At 35.9% G+C, this 17,029-nt stretch overlaps 1 protein-coding gene across 19 annotated transcripts in view; it reads right to left on the bottom strand.

The window, feature by feature from the left end:
- Positions 1 to 17,029, bottom strand: part of SYNE1 (spectrin repeat containing nuclear envelope protein 1) — a 290,658-nt gene that overhangs the window by 221,241 nt on the left and 52,388 nt on the right. For 16 of the 19 annotated variants that reach the window (XM_077782169.1, XM_077782171.1, XM_077782168.1 and 13 more), the window contains 7 exons: positions 10,789 to 10,884; positions 8,940 to 9,023; positions 6,464 to 6,484; positions 6,081 to 6,173; positions 4,272 to 4,450; positions 3,379 to 3,575; positions 3,109 to 3,218 (listed from right to left, as the gene is read on the bottom strand). In XM_077782169.1, the coding sequence (XP_077638295.1) occupies positions 3,109 to 3,218; positions 3,379 to 3,575; positions 4,272 to 4,450; positions 6,081 to 6,173; positions 6,464 to 6,484; positions 8,940 to 9,023; positions 10,789 to 10,884 (780 nt within the window). The remainder of the gene's footprint in view (positions 1 to 3,108; positions 3,219 to 3,378; positions 3,576 to 4,271; positions 4,451 to 6,080; positions 6,174 to 6,463; positions 6,485 to 8,939; positions 9,024 to 10,788; positions 10,885 to 17,029) is intronic. The other 3 variants (XM_077782175.1, XM_077782188.1, XM_077782189.1) reach the window with 1 other exon arrangement.

The following is a 17,029-nucleotide window of genomic DNA, read 5'->3' as shown; positions in this document are numbered from 1 at the left end:
AGTATCCATCTAAAATGAGATATGTAGAAACACTGAACTATAATCTATTAATTTAATGTTTATATCTATACTTAAAAAAAACAAGAGCATAGTCTGGGATTTATTATAGGAATGCTGACTTTCTTTTCCATAATATTTCTGTTATTTGCAAAATTAAGTATTAAGCTGTTAGGGTCAGCTCATGTAAGAGAGCATTCCTAGATTCATCATGTTAATGTATTGCTTTTCAGGAAAGTTAAACTCAAAGTTAGCAAACTAATGCACATTAACACCCCCAAAATCTAAAGTCAAATAAGGGTAGGATGAAAAAAGAGAACCATGGAAGGTCAAATTCAAGCAATTATTCTGAGCATACACCCTTACCTTAAATTTCATAAAAGAAATGACAAAAGTTGGGATTGCTTGAAGTTCCTAGCAATATGAAACAAATGGGAAAACAAGCAGCAAGGAAAAAGAAAAGAAAAAAAGCAAAATAAAATAAAGGAAAGCAGGCAGAAAGTCCAGAGAGAACAGTGAGCCACACATGTAGGAATACAAGATGTACTTAGAACTATTATCAAGCTCACATGTCTTTATCATATCTAGTGAAGTAGTTTTCATATTAGATCTGACTTCCAGATTACTAATCACTACATGATTTATTATCTGGAAACATAATTACTTACCTTAGAATAACTGTGTTTCTTTGAGATGTGTTGACTACACGAGTTCATACATGTTCATAGCTAGTCCATGCATGAGAGATTAGACTCATTTTAATTCTGAAAATGCACATGCAAATAGCTGTTCCCTCTGACCACAAATAAGGGATAAGTTTCAATCATTACTCCACTTCTTCCAATGCAAATTCTTTATAAACTGAGCATTGAATAAGGAGGGAATACCAACAAGAATTTGTGTGGACAACACATCTTGAGGAAACACAGTGACAACTGACTTGAATGGAGGTGGGGAAGAAGGTTAGAAATCTCCTCTTGCCCTCCCTCTCCCTGCCAGAATTCACCCAGACACAGCCCAGCCTGAAGTAGGATTCTTCTAACTAAATGTAGGCATCTGCAACTAGGATAGTTCCTTTTCAGTTCTTCAGGCAAGGTGGATAAAACAAGTTTTATCTAGCATCTACTGTCCATCTTACAGCAGGCACTTAACTTAATGTATCCTTAAACAAAAAATTAGGATTAGTCCAAGAGTGCAGGGGACAACAGTCTTGCAAGTTATCCCTCCCAGGTACCAGGACTGTGTGACAAATACTTTAGACTATACTTCAGCAGGAAGTCAGAGAGGTGAAAAAGAGAGGGTTATACTGGTCATGAAAACAAAAACATTTTTAATCAACTGCCAACAATGTTTTATCTATCATTACTTTAGGGATGGATTAATCTGACTCTGTTTTATCTCTGTTAATATGCTCTGCAAGACAGGCTTCCAGAAGATTGTTTGTTTAAGACCCAATGTCTTAAGAAAGATGTCATCTGGGAAAGTGTTTATCTCTTGCTGACTACATGTGGAATGATGCAAGCTGTTAGATTTTAAGGGTGAATCCTGTTTTAAGTAACTAAACTAACCAAATAATTTAAAGATGGACAAGTATACTCCAGGACAGTAAAAAGGAATATAGTTCTTCCTCCAGGAAACAAAGAATGATGACATTAGAAATTGAGTGCAATGTCAAACTCTTACTTTCTTCCCAGTCTAGGAGTTACTGGTTTCTGCAGCATGACATACAAGGGGTCAGCACTTCTACCAAAATTTATGTGGATTGCTAGTGGAATATCTAAGAAGAGGAAGTGGTTCTGAGATCAGCATGTTAACATGTCAAATTGATTTGTGTTGTTCTGCTTCCTAGTAATTCACATAGAATTCTGGATGCAACTCATTATTTGCCCTTTCATAACTCATGTGCTAGCATCTCTGTGGGTACAGCCAGAGACAGGCAGAGCATGGAATGGCTCAATCCTGCATTCTCCTGCATCATCTCTGCATAAATCTCAGAGGAAGGTGGTGAGGTTGTTCCTCAAAACCCAGTCCCAACACAGCAGAAGGCCTGGCCGAGGCTGCTGGCAGCAGAAGCTCCCTGTGTGCCATGCTATGAGGATGGCAGGACTGCCTCAGCCTGAACAGGTCACAGAACAAGGCTTCAGTGCTCACCCAGTCCTTTCAGCAGCCCCATTGCTTAGCAGGATGCTGAGAAACTGGCACAAGCATGTACCCAGATTAATGCTGCAGGAAGGAAAATAATAAGTTCCAGTGCTCAGGCACTGGCATCAAACAGCAAAGCTACAGCTACCTCAGCCTCACACAGGCAGAAGGAAGGAGACTCACTCCTTGCAAAGCTCTTTTCTACCTCTGTAGAGAATGCAAAGAAACACAGATAAAAAATTGCTTCTTCTTTCTCTCTTGCTGGGGCTGAGCAGATTGTCTCAGCAGTGCTTCCCGTGTTTGCCATGAAGCAAGCAAATCAGCACTAGGAAGTGAGTCATGATAACTTGGCATTGCTGAGCACATAGAATTCCAGTGCAAAGCCAATGCACTAGAGCCTACACAAAACAAATTCCAGTGACGAAACGCAATTGAAAACAATTCCTTACAGCAAAGAGTTAAACATCAGTGTGAAATAGAAAGGAACCTCTGTCAAAATTGTAAATGCCTCTCAAGTATAAAAGCCCAAAGACTGCACCTAAGCAATATCTTACACCATTCTTGTTCTTTTCCAGAAACACAGTGTGATAGAAATATAAATGACACATTGCTTTAGGGTAATAAATTATTACAGTATCATTGGTGTTATGCTTAAAAACCTGTTAAGGAGCTTTATTATCCATTCATTTGCCACTATCTACAATAACTGGTAGTGCTATTTTTTGCTCTTGCTGCTACTGAAAAGAGGAAAATATCTGCAAGATCACCATATTATTTTCTCCACCTACTAAACATCTTCAAGATTGTTTCTTTATTCTTGGCTAATCTTTCCCAGTTTTCTTAGTGTGTTTGTCACTTGAACTGTTCATCAAAAGGAAATATAATAAACCAAAAAAAGTTTATAAAATGTATTTATAAAGGCCCCCTTCATTATAAACTCTTTTTTATAATTATGCAAGAGAAACTTACATCATTCTCTGGCACATCAGTCACTGTATGATGAGGATCAGGATAGTACTTTAAAAATTGGGCTACATAGGTCATGACAGACTTTTCATCTGGCTTTTCAACATCCACATCTAGACAAATAAAAACATGAAAAATTAAAATTTTAGCTGAACGGCATAAAATGCTGCTTAAATATCTAACCACTATGAATTAGCACATCAGCCTAAGACATGCCAAGTAGTTAAAACTTTTTCAAGTTGAAAAATGCTTTTTCAACTAAGTATTAGGTACCTTCGGGGTCAAGGAGTCTTGGGATTCCTAGTTCTGCTTCTGCAATTGTGAAAGCTTCTTCCAAGTTTTCTCTGTTTGACCTTCCCTTCACTTTCTCCATGTCCACTAAATCTGGGCGGATAGCATGAATAACAGAATGAAATGCAACACCACTCCTCCAACTTTGTCCAAAATCTTTGATTTCAATTCCAACTTGCCTAAAAAAAAAAAAAAAAACAAAGAAAGGGGAAGAAGTTACCAACAACATCAGGACTACATGAAACGGAGGGAGATATGAATGCTCCACCCTGGTGTTACCCATCATTAAACCTAAACCATTTGTTCCTGTAGTGCCCAGTTAGGTCAACTGCAGTTCCATATACCCACTGCATAAATTCATTTCTACCTACAAAGATCCAAGTGGTTTTTATCATATACATGATGTATTTGTCTCCAGTGGGCTTGCTAGACCCAATAAGACATGAAATGAGCAAGTGCCAGAATTCAATGTTCCTATAAGCGTTCACTGAGGAATGCTTAATCAGTGTGGTACTGGCAGTGTCACATGGAGTGTTTTGGCAGCAGGACTAACAAACTGGCATTCAGATGTCCAATTCCTCTTTCAGCACTTCATTCTGTCAGAGATAATCCCACTCATTAGTCAGAAATTATAAAATATAATCACATGCAAAATGAATGTAAATCATTGTTTATTACTTGATTTGTTTTATAGTGGTAACATTTAGCAGCCTCATTTGTCAAAAAGAATGTGGTGAGGGGCTCTATAATTATATATAGAGGAAGGCACTATATAAATAAAGAGCAAAAGGATGATCCCTGACTGAGAGAGCTTAGAAACTGAGCAAAAAGCTTTCACTTAAAATATTAAATCAGTTCATCTGTAGTTTACTAACTTTGCTGCTGTGTACTGTAACCATTTTAACAAAGCCTTCCTGGCGCTTCCTTGGACCTTGGTTACCACCTTCCGTTTGCTTGGGGGACTTGCAGTTTCTGAACTGACAACACTTTCCACAGAAGAAGCACTGCTAGACAAGGGCTGCAGCTGTGGGAGGTTGCTTGTAAGCTCTTCAATCTGCAGGGAAAAAAATGTTAATGAACTCTTTGTAGATGATCTTCTTGATTCATACCAGTTTCTTTACTAATTCCCCAATACAACAGTCTAAATAAAGTTGGGCAGAAGCTATAATTAACTGTGTTTTATTTAAGCATGTATTATAGGAGCTTTAGAAACACTAATGTATGTGTCCAGATGATGGTCCTAAATTCAGAACAACTAGTCATCTAACAATGACTGATTTCACACCCCACAGCTAGAAAAATATGCAAGTATGTCATGTTACCTATTATAGGAAATTATCACCAAAATAGAAGACAATACCTTACATGTAGTTTGAGTTCAGATTATGAAATAATCCACTCATTTCAGAGCAGTGTCATTCAATTAAAAAATGGCAGTGACCTCAATGATATCATCTGGATAGTTTTTTTACTTCCTGTTGTACTGTTCCAGCATAAATTCAATTGCGTTTTTACTTAGAGATACCTTGTGAAGAAATAGTGAATGTACTGCAGGCAACATGCTTTAAAAGTGCTTACTAACGGTGTAGGACAGTAGTTATGCCTGCCATCAAATGAAAATCATTAACTTTATTCTTTCAAGAACATTAATTTGACTAACAATTTGGTTCTTTAACATGACAAAGCTATATCCAGAGGAGGTTGCAGGATTTTTTTATGCTGTCCTCTTAAAATCCAAAGTTGTCACATTACAGAATAAGTCTGCCAGAATGAGAACCAAAGCTCTCATGGATTCCTGCTTTCAATAATGTTAAAATTATGTATCTGCCTGTGACAACTAAAGGAAAGGTCAAAAAATGATAAAAATATGCAGAAAGCTAGAGTTTCAGTAAGACTGAGAAACATAATCTTCTCTCTTCATTTCAATGAGCTATAAATTAAAATGTCAATATAATTCTGACTAACTCATTCTGATGAACTCTAAACTACTGAGGCATCATAGTGGTTGGTGCTGAGAAGAACAGCATCCCTGAGACATCACAAGGGAGCCAAAGAACCCCATAAAGAAGAGCAATAAAATTAGTTGTTATTTTAAGTGTTGAACAGTGACTCACTTTGTTAACCCATATGGACAGGATTTAGAAGCCAGTTTTACCTCCCACCTAACTTCAACAGAATGCAAGTGATTTCTCCTCTACAAATTCAACCCTCTCTCAATCTACATCATTCACAGCTAAATTTCATCCTTGCAAATACCTGCATCTGCCAGTGAAATCACCATGTTTACATGTATGGTCTGAGAATAATTACTGAATGACATCCAGTGCACTGGAATTAGACATTTAGCTCAGTCACCACTGAAGCTGCTAAAGATACTTGTAACAAGAATCCACAATTCTATTACTTTTCTGTTTTGCAATGTTATTCTTTAGAGAAGGCAGAAGAATATGTTTCAGTGATGAAGGAACTCTGTTCTAGGCAAAGACAAATCTATTCCACAGACAAGTATTTAATTTTACTCAATGTGAAGCATCATCACCTGTTGCTTTATTCAGGATCAGATCCTCGGCAAATGGCAAAGTGACTTAACTATGATGAAAGACTAGAACTACACCACTTCATATAAAATGATAATCTGAACCATTGTTTGAGCAAGCAACTCTGAAGTACAAAAAATGTAGTACCTGAAAATATAAAATGATGGTCCACACCAAGCCAAGCACAATAGAAGGCCTGCCATCAGCAATATCAGTTGAGTTTATGTTGACAAGCTTAATCTATATAGAAAAGAAAATGTGTTACTATCACACACAAAGTATAGTAATTATGAAATGCATTTCAAATAGGTTCTATTTTTGAAATGCATTTCTGCAATTGAACAAGATTCTCAATTAAAAAAACCCAAATATTGAATAGTGCAATTTCCCGTTTAGACAATTATAACTTCACATTTTGAAAGGTCTTGGAAGTAATGGAAAATTTTTAAGACTAATCCATGCTATTATTTGTAGAAAAATAGTTTCAAGCAGAAAGAAAAATAAAAATTAGATAGAAACACTGTACAAACCGGAGATCCTCTGTATACGGACTAGCGTGAAAAGCAAAAGGAAAAATGTGATACAAAAACAAATTTAAAATGATTAATTATTAGGTAAATGCATTAATCCATTTTTTTTAATGCAAAAAAAGCACATTTTTGTCCTATCATACAATAAAATTTTATCAAGAGAACAAATTAAGTACTCTGCAACATATTTTAAATTATGCAGGGGTTTCTTGATAAAGTTCTAAACCATGTGTAATGAAAACAAAAAAAGTGAGTTTAAAAATAAAAATATAAAAAGGAAAGGGGTGGAAAAATCATATAGAAAGAAAAGGGAAAAAAGAATGCTAGGGTTCTCCTGCAAAGAGCATTTTATTGTAAAGGATATCACAACCACTGATTAAGGCCCCTTTGTGAGACAAGCCTAACAATAGCTCTTTTAAAAATAGAGTGGGAAAAAATTAGTTGTCCAAGGTCAAATTAAGTTTTTCAACAGAAAGGGGAACAGATTTCATGACTATTAACTCTCAACTGCTAATCTACAGTCTGAATAAAATATCATCCTAAAATAAATTCATAAGATAGAAGGAAATAAAGAGGGGAATATATGATAAAGAAAATAACATGTAGATAATGCTCAAGGAAATTAAATAAACAAGAAGTATTGGGAAGTTAGCAACTATGTTAGTACTTATTTCCTCAGCACCAATCATGATAAAAATATGAATGACTGCCAAAGTGCCCATTTACTGCAAGCTTGTTCAAGAACAAATGCTGTGGATAAACCTTGGTGAGCAGTCTAAAGAAAAGACTGAGAATGACTTCAAGTGACCTCTTATTTCTCTCCAAAACAGAGGAAGGCCTGCATTTCTCTAAATATCTACTAGGTAATGTGAAGTGCAAACAAAATTTTGTCCAGAACTCTAAATTTTTTCAAAATTAAATCTGTATAGGCTGCTTTGGAAGAGGCAGAGCAGAAGTCCCCATAATTTATATTTTCAATCCTCTCCACCAAGAAATAGACAAAACTCTAGGAAAATTGACATTACTAGTTCCTCCACCTGTCAATAAGGAAAATTTTCTATTCCCTATCTTAAAAAAATATACTTCATTCTCTCAGCTGGACTAATTCCAAGAAAAGCTTTTCTTTTTCTAGAAAGTGAGATTATTTTAGTATCTATTACAAATCAAAATATTTACAGGGACTCAGCTAAAGCTTCTGATCAGGCTACTGTTCACAGAAGCACAGCCTATCTAGCCTAGTTATTGAGTTACCTTTATCTTACACACCATTAAGATGGATCTAGAACTAAAAAGAATCCTTTCAGAACCACAAGAAAACCAATTTTGTCCAGAATAGTATCTGTTAATTGTGAACTGCAATTTGTCGTGTAATGGGACTATTAGCAGAATCTCTTTGGACAGTGAAAACAGGAAGTTTATTGAAAGTGTAATAAGGTTTATTTATGGAAGAGCCCACACAGGAAGGAGATCCTGTCTGTGTTTGTTGCCCTTTGAGTACAGCCCAGGGATGACATTTGGCTGCTGAAGGTGCATTTGTTGTGTGATCAGTATCCCCACCTTCTCTGGGAGGAGAAAGGTGAGAGGCTGGATAGATGCATGTTTTAGATTGGATTCAGCTTATGGAACACTGCTATCAACCACCCTGATACACTTGACACCCTGTATATTTCCAATGCCCTCTAGAAGAAAATCTGGGACACCAATACAACTACTAAGCCGAGTGCAGACAAAAATTCTGAGATACCAGGAGGATAAGCACAGTGCTCTGGTAATCTCCCTTGATCCTTGGCAGGGCCAGTTGTCCAGCTGCACTGCTATATATTTGTGGGGTCCAAGAAGAGTCCAGGAGGGTAGAAATGTATTGCTTTTGTATGATATTCATAGCTAGATGAAAATGAGTTTTTAAGTTTTCTTCTTTTGTTAAATTTAAAAATTATTATTTTTGCTTTTCTAAAACAGCCGCAGCACTGACTGTACCAGAATAAATACAGGAATTAGTCTGAAGTCCTGGCCAGCTAATAAGGGGTCATATTGCCCTAAATTTTCATATTTGTAATTTCAGGGAATAGATTTTTGCATGTGAAAGTTAGTGAAGACCAGGAATCAATTTTTTAAAATTATGAGTGTCTCTCCTGAACTCAAATTCAGTCTTTGCTGAGAACAGTAACAGGGACGTAGAGACCATGACAAGCCAATAAGCACATTAAAGAAAAAATATATCCTCCAAGGTGATCCATTATAAATTTAAAAAACAAAAACCCAAAAAGCCAAATTTCACCCTATGCATTGCCACATATTAGTTTTGGACCTTACAATTTTTACTTTACAGCAGCTTTTAGACATTGTGTAGAAACTGAAGACTGCATACGTAGCTCAAATTTTGGAGAATAAAAACAGATGGGTGGATACAAATCATATCCTTATGGAAACAAAGGAAAAAAAAAGTAAATCCAGGGCTAAGTGCCACCATACCTACCCGTCTACCTTCTAGAAACTTAAGAGCTGTGCCAATGTTGGCAACCCAGTGAATTCGCTTCAGCTGACGTCCCTGCTCACATGGCTTAAAGAGAAAGAACAGATTAAACTTCAATTATATTTATGCCCGTTTGCTTCAAAAATGGAACTTCCAGATTTATTGTCAATGCCTATGTAAAAATGCTCCTTGGAACAGTGAAATTGTTGAATTTTTCCTTTGCATATACATCACAGGGAGGACTGACAGATACTGGGGAGAGGCAAGTGTGCTAATTCTATTAAAAAAAAGTTACATATGTCTTAATCTTAGGATGCAAACTGTTGGCTTTAGTCCATAAACATTATTAAATCAGAGAACTGTTTTTCTAATGTAAAATAACTACTACTATTTTTGTACACACGCGAACACACACACATTTTAGAGAAGACATTCTCTCAATGAAATATTTTTGCCTGCAATGTCAAAGTGGTTGTTATTTTAAAAATCATTCTGTGGTGAAGACATTTTACCTAAGAATTTTCATCCCATCTCTCTAGTACCTTATTGGCAATTAGAACCTCAGCTAAATTCTCATTTAAAAATTAATTTTACTGATCTTGAGACAGGCAGGCTAAAAAAAAAGACAGATTTTTTTAATTCAATCAAGAACATATGCTAGGTTTCTAATACTGGAGAGTGGGATTAAATTTGCCATAGAATTTTATACTGTAATGTAGATGTGAAACTACTGTAATTTAAATTCTTGTTCATGATGGTACGAATGGCTTTAACAAAGGGCTACTATAAATTCTGAATCCCTCTTGCAGTTACTACAGGATGCTGGTATACATATTCTTTTAGTTCACCAGACACTATTCTAGTTTTAGCATATCTCTTGCCTTTCCATAATTAATATAGGCAGTTTACAATCCAGTGAATTTCACTGCAATAGGTGCCATCACTAAAATGCTTTTCCTGTTTTACTACTTCTAGTTTGCCACAAGAGGGAGGCTTTCAGTCTCAAACTAACAGAAACTGAAAGGGATATATTTCAACGGAGCAGAAACACACTGGAAAGTACAGCTTTATCCCATTTCACAGTAAAATTGCTTTTGCAGTTTGATTTACTGCCTAATTTTGGGGTTCACCTGCAACTAAAATAAAGGTGAAATATGAGAAGGAAAGCAAACTGCCTGCATGTGAAGGAGCCTGGAGCCAGTTGAGCAGCAGACTGCGCTGCTCCTTCAGATGCCGTCACCTATCTCTGAGCTGGTTTGGGGAAAGTCAGAGCCCTTGGCCTAAAATATTTTCATTTTCCTCCTCCATGCACAAAACTAGCCTGTCTCTCAAGAGACAGCCTTTTTGCTGTGTGCACACAATCCCCTCTGCACATAACTTGGCTGTTAAAAAGCCATTTGGCATCACTTAAGGCTCTTTACAGTAGCAGAGAAACTGTCAAGGCAAATGAATATAAGCCCTCATGAAATTTGAGGAGCTTGCATGAGGTTTTTTTGAGACAAAGCCATAAATTTAATAGGAGAAGTCTCTTTTTTTTTTTTTTTTAAGATGCATAAAAATAATTTGCAGCTTAGACCTTGATTGTGTCATAGCAGAAAAACCCAGATGGACTGCAAAGACTAAAACATGGCAAAATTAATAAAAAATGCACACAATCAAGCAAGTCTGCAATAACCTGTAATAATGATTTGTAATCATATAATCTACTCAGCGAAAAGCTTATTTTCCTATGAAGGAGTAAGTGTTTTTACAGTAGAGAAATATAGAAACTTATTAGAAAATTGTACCCACAGAATTTACACAACTATCTTGTATAAAGAAGAAGAAAGTTCTTGTAAAAGGAAGAACTTACCAGCTTCTGCCCTGAAAGCACCTCCAAAAGGGCAATTAGCATTACCCCATCTTTGATATCTTCAAACAGGTCATTCACCAGCATGGGAGGATTGCGCTGAAAAGGGAGAAGGCTTCAGATATCACAGAGGCTCACCACTATTACATCCTAATTCCATTCCTCTTGAACAGAAACCCAAAGAGAGAGAGTGGCTGATCCCCTTCTTTGTATTTTATAATGTTTCATGTCAACACATCCTTTAACCACTGCTTTGCCACCACATTGTTTACTTAACGTTTCTGACACTGGACTGTAAAATGTTGTGGATTTCTGCAATTGATGATACAAAGGAAAAACCTCCTGGCCCCTGCAACAAGCAGAGAAACACGCCAACAGCTGCCTCTGGTTCTGCAAAATACACCACTTATGGATGTGCTATTATAGTCACCTTTCAATCGATCAGATTATTTTCCCTCGGGTTAAGTATTTCACAGAAATTTCACTCTCTTAGTCCAAACAAAGGGAGGAACTGTATGAAGGGAAGATCCCTAGAGTAGTGTAGCAGGTTGAGTGATGCTGCCACTTTCTCACAGCTCACAGTTGTTACACTGAGTTGCTGCATTTTCTCTCCTCTCCTCCAGCCTTGCATCCTTTGGATGCTGCCAGCACCGCCTCAGCTCCTGCTTAAGAAAAATTGCTTACCAAATGCTTACACAAGAACAACAACAAAAGTGCTTAAAATATGTAAACATATGATATTTTAGAAATTTTAAATAACAAGGTTGCATAATAAAACTCTGTATTCTTAAATGCACACAATTCTTAATTGTGGAATTATGTCTCTCAGCTGGTCAGTAGTTTAGTGATCACAAAATATCTCCAAGAAAGAAAAAGTTTAAACTTGGTCCAGCTGATAAATAGGATAGGCATCCTCCAGCTTCCATCAGCTTGTGAGAATTCATATACCTTATGATGGTAATCATGATCATAATAATAATGATGATGATGATAACAATAAAAATAATGATAACAATACTAGCACATGTTCATTCACTAAAATTACAACAAGACTACAAAATTCTTGAAACTAATTTAGGTTTAATAATTTATTTTTGGCGTCTTTGTTAAAAGAAGTGCTTGCACTACAAATTATCTATTTATTACTTTTTTGTGTAGAAGTAGATATTTGAAAGGGTGAATCTAACAAATGAAACATTGCTTTTCAAAAGGAAAAAATGCAGTAACAAACCAGGAGAAAGAAAAATATTCTGACTCCCCAAATAATAAAAAAAATTGTTCAGCTTGGACAAAATAGTATTTCAAGGAAACATAATTTTGGCATAAAGTGAAAAAAGAACTCTCTGGAAGCAGAGTTCATCTCAGATTTGACATGCTGTAATAGTCACACTAATAGAAGAGCCTATTTTCTCATGTATATAAAATAAAGCAGCACTACAATTATGAGGGTATATTTAGTCATAGTTCTTTTTTATTTCCTAGCAATGCAATAGATAATGTTCTTCCTTGGATCATGCTCTTCCTTAATATAACACCAAATAAATCAATGGAACAAGCAGGTCACTGAAGATTAATTTGTCCCAGTCTTGCATCACAGGCAGTTGATACAAAGGCAATTAATTTTCCTCGCCTTATATGTTATCATTTCCTGTTTGAAGCTTGGAGCAGCTTTAGTTTTATCAGTATTACTGTATGACAAAACACTGAAGACTTATGTACTAAAATAATTCAGCCATAAACACAACAGGATTACAGCAGCTGCCATCCTAATCTAACAGGAGATGAAGGCCTAAAAAAAACACCTATCCAAAAGCCCCGACAGTGAAGTTTGTCTCTTGAAATTGATTCTACAGCAAGGAAGAGAGATGTGTTTCTTATAGTCGGAAATTTAGGATACATTTAGATTCAAGTCTAAGTGATATTTACAGTACCCCGTGATTCTGGTGCCCATAATGTGCTTTCCAGACAGCCATTTTGAGCATTACACAGCTCCCTTCCAACTTGTGTGCTTGTGGTACCCTTACGCACAAGTTGAGGTAGAGATCCGAATTTGTCTCATCCTACCATGAAGCCAAAAGTCTTTGAGAGCTCATCTGCAAAGGGAGTCAGGGAAGCACTTCAGTTTTCCCCAGTATGTAGCTTCACTCTGTAGATAAAAGCTCTGATTATCCAAGCCAAACTCTTGCTCTGAACCACCAGAATGGTGGTACTGACACAATACCACCACAGTAGTGGTATTCAGTGGTATTGACAGAAGCTACAAAAACTAGATTTACACCCCAAATGAGGCTTGCTACCATGGTAAGGCAGTGAAAGCATCCCAAGCAAATTAACATCTACAGTACTTTCTACTTGAATCAAATATTGGTTTGGGAAAAAAAAGCTGTAGAGGCAACACTGATTAAGATCTAAAGCAGAAAAGAAGCCATCAAGCACCAAAGTTGGTAAGAGTTCCTGCTCTGAAGTGTGAGAATCACAATTGTCCTTAACTCAGCAAGCTGAAATGCACTTTTTGTTGCTGGAAGGGGGCATAATTGTAAACACTGCTAGTGTTTAGCAGCATACACCTCAGATTTTACACCAGTGAAAGTGGATCTTTACACCAGTAAAACTGGAACAGAAGGCAAATACAATACCTGTGTCACAAGATCTCCTGTATTAGACCCCTCTAATATAGAAATTAAATTAATTATGTAGACTGCCAGAAACGTTCTCAGTAATATAGTATATAATATAATGTTTTACACTACCCTGAAGATGTTAATACCTAATTACAAGGAGGTTACACTGTCATCAGGTTTCATAAATCACCATTTTTTTTTTAACTACTAAGCATGGAATTTAGATGATGACAATGATGATAATGATGATGATGATTTCAGTCACAGAAATATGGAATTAGTTATATTTCTAGTGGCATATATGGAAAATTAGACTCCTTTTTTACACAAGCACAGATATCAATCTTGTTCCCCGTGTTGATACACACACTAGCTGATACTGAGAAGTTCACATGTACTTATTAATTATATATGGATCATAGTATATTTTATATATGGACCACAGTATGTTTTAAGCTACTTAATTTTTTTCTAGCAGCTCCTCCAGTGACAGTAACTCATCTTCTGTTGGAATGGGTAAATACCTACTCCTTGGCTGCATATATAATGAATGCCAAATGAAGTGAAAGATGAAGGTGAACACTGATTACTCATTAGCCTTCAGAGAAAACAGGTTTGGGGTTTTTTTAAGCTATATTCGCTTAGAATATATTGAGTACTTTTTAGTGATTCAGACTTAATATCTTTTCACTTAGATCCTTAATGCACTGCCAAAATACTAACTGTAAATGAGTAAAAGCAAGGAAAGAAAACTAACTTGAATTTTTGCAATTCTAAAATGTTGAATGTACTTTATATTTTGGTTTTTTGCATATAAGGGTATAGCACTAGCAATGCAATCATCTGCAATGATCCTAGTACACTCTATTTTGAATATTGGAAAGCCTGTGTAAAGAATTCTCCTATAATAGTAAAGAAAAGCCTTCAATTATAAACTTTTTGAACAAAATTTCTTGGCAGAACTCAGAATATACTTCAATGAATAGTGAGACATTAAATCTGACCAACTTGTTGGGTGGTCCATACTATGACTTCAGGTGCCTCAGTATTTGATTAAGCCTTTTTGCAAGCTTCAAGAAAGAAAACCAGCAAATTAAGATTAATGATCTGCTACATATTGCATTGCATGAATTCTATTAAAGATTCCTTTATTGCAGTCTATCCAATCACAGTAGGGCCATTTATAGTAATAATGATATTTAGGAACAGTCATGTCCCAAGGAAGGAGTCATACTCAGAACGAGTAAATTCATGTGATCTGTAGGAGGAATACACATTAAATGAGAACAAATCTTCAAGGCTAATAAACTAGATTTTCCTCATATTAAATGTTTATATAAATAACTGTATTTAAAACTGATGATAAGTGGGAACTGTGGAAGAATACTTTGCATAAACTTGTTGCTCTTAAAACTTGTCTAATATGCTGTAGTCTCTGGGAAATATCCTGAATTACCTAAAGAACTGAATATTGGTACATATAAAAAATTTGACTGATAAGCCTCAAAAAACCCATTTTTAGTAGACCCAAAATCTCTAGAAATTCTACCTTGTATGCAGTAAAATAAGTTTCGTAAAATACAAATTTCAGATGTGGAACAAACATATATTTGCTAGGCTTTACTCTTTTATTGCAAGACTTTTTCCTGCATTTAATTTCTCATTTGCATCTTTTCTACAGGAATCTTTTCCTTACACCCTGTACTTAACTTCTCTAATGAATAAACCATACTATACAAATAACAGCATCTCCATCACAAAGAATGCCAATGCAGACATTCAATATTATTTTTGCTACATTAATTTTCAAGTCATCTTTCAAAAACTGCTGAAAAAATGTATGAAAAACTATCCACAAGCACAAACAGGAACAAATCTATGTAACTACTGAATTTATCTCTGCAGGGAAATATATGTGAGAACAGCAAGGACAATATGAAATTTCCATTACTCTGTAACAGCTGGACCCCTCCTCTGCAACAACTTAATTCCTAAATCCATATTAATACTTTGGTGAGTACAAACACTAAAATTATCCCTACACCTGGGATAACAAAAATGCTATTTGATTGGGTTAAACCAATTTACAGTCTGTGTCTCAAACTTTAAAACTACTATTCCCCCAAACTTTTATGAAAGGTGAGAAAGGCAATAAAAAACACATGCCACAAGTGATATATTTTTCATCCTCTTTACTCATCTAATCCCCAACTCAAAAATTGGCATAGGTAATGAAATGAAAAAATTAAGCAATTGCTATTCTGACTACAAGTAATGTCTCCTTTTTGAAATATTTGGTGTAAATTTTTTCTGTATTTTAAAATTCAAATTTTGAAAAGATACTTCAAAAGATAATTAGAAGCATACTCAAATTATGTCTATACTTGAAGCTGAGATTGAGATGAGGAAGGACAGTTCTACAACCATAGAAAAATATGAATAATTTAAATGGAATCAGAAAACATCTTGTCCTGTTACACATGCATATCGCATTTATCATAGAACTGCACAGATGCACAAAAATTCAAAAGAATGGCCAGAAATTAGACCACATTAATTTCAAAGATTATGACCCAATTTCTGCATGTGGCTGGCAGAGAAAACATGATTTCCAATTGATGAGTCTCACCAGATTACTGCTCAGAATCACAGAGCAGAGGCAGCTGGGCTTAGGGACACAGAGGGACAGATGCAGCCTTGTGCTAACATCTTGCCCAAAATGAAGCTACATTACACACCTGCTAGTTAGCACACTTGCAGGCCTTTCCTCTCTGTTCATCCCCTCTGGGTGAAAGCACAACTTGCACCAAGGCTGATTTACCTCCATCTTTTGAGTTGTCCCATAATTAGCTGATGCCAAGCCCTTTACTTGTCCTCTGCTTGTCAAAGAACATCTTTGAAATATGAAACATAAATTTTAAAAAGTAGCATTCTACCATAGGAGTGAAAGAGAATAAAAAATTCACACCTTTCTCCTATTGCCTTTCATAAAATTCAGTGCATAGAATCATTAAACCATTTAGGCTAGAAAGTTGCTTTAAAATCAAGTCCAGCCATTAACCTAACATTGACATGTCCGCCACTAAGCCATGGCCCTAAGTGCCACATTTGCACCTCTTTTAAATACTTCCAGGGGTGATGACTCGACCACTTTCATAGGCAGCCAATTCCAGTGCCTGTTCACCCTTTTGGTGAAGAAATTTCAGCAGTGGTCTTGTTACAGTAGTCTCTGTATCTGTTTTGCTCATTTGTATTTATTTTTATCCATATTTTCAAAGCCATTCCTAACATTAAATAGCCAAAAATAAGTGGCTAAATGTACCTGATACCCTCAGTTACCGAATTAGTTTCTGTTTCAATTAGAGCATGACTTTTTAGATGAAAAATATACACTATCTTTCAGATCAGCAGGGAAGAATCTTTTACTCCTAGCAAACCCTGACAAACAATCACAATCACACACTGCTTTATGTTCCCAAGCTATAAATGTTTATTGGTTCTACCTAAAATAATCAAATCACTTCTGTATTTCTATTACTTTCATATCACAACTCCTCATAATGTGAGAAATGCTCCTTTTTAGATTCACCTTTGCTCTACTCAATCAACACAGTATCAGGATG

The sequence above is a fragment of the Lonchura striata genome, chromosome 3 (assembly GCF_046129695.1).
Source record: "Lonchura striata isolate bLonStr1 chromosome 3, bLonStr1.mat, whole genome shotgun sequence".
In the NCBI taxonomy this organism is placed as follows: Eukaryota; Metazoa; Chordata; class Aves; order Passeriformes; family Estrildidae; genus Lonchura; species Lonchura striata.
Note: the sequence above shows the minus strand (reverse complement) of the source record. Positions and strands in the feature narration are given on the sequence as shown.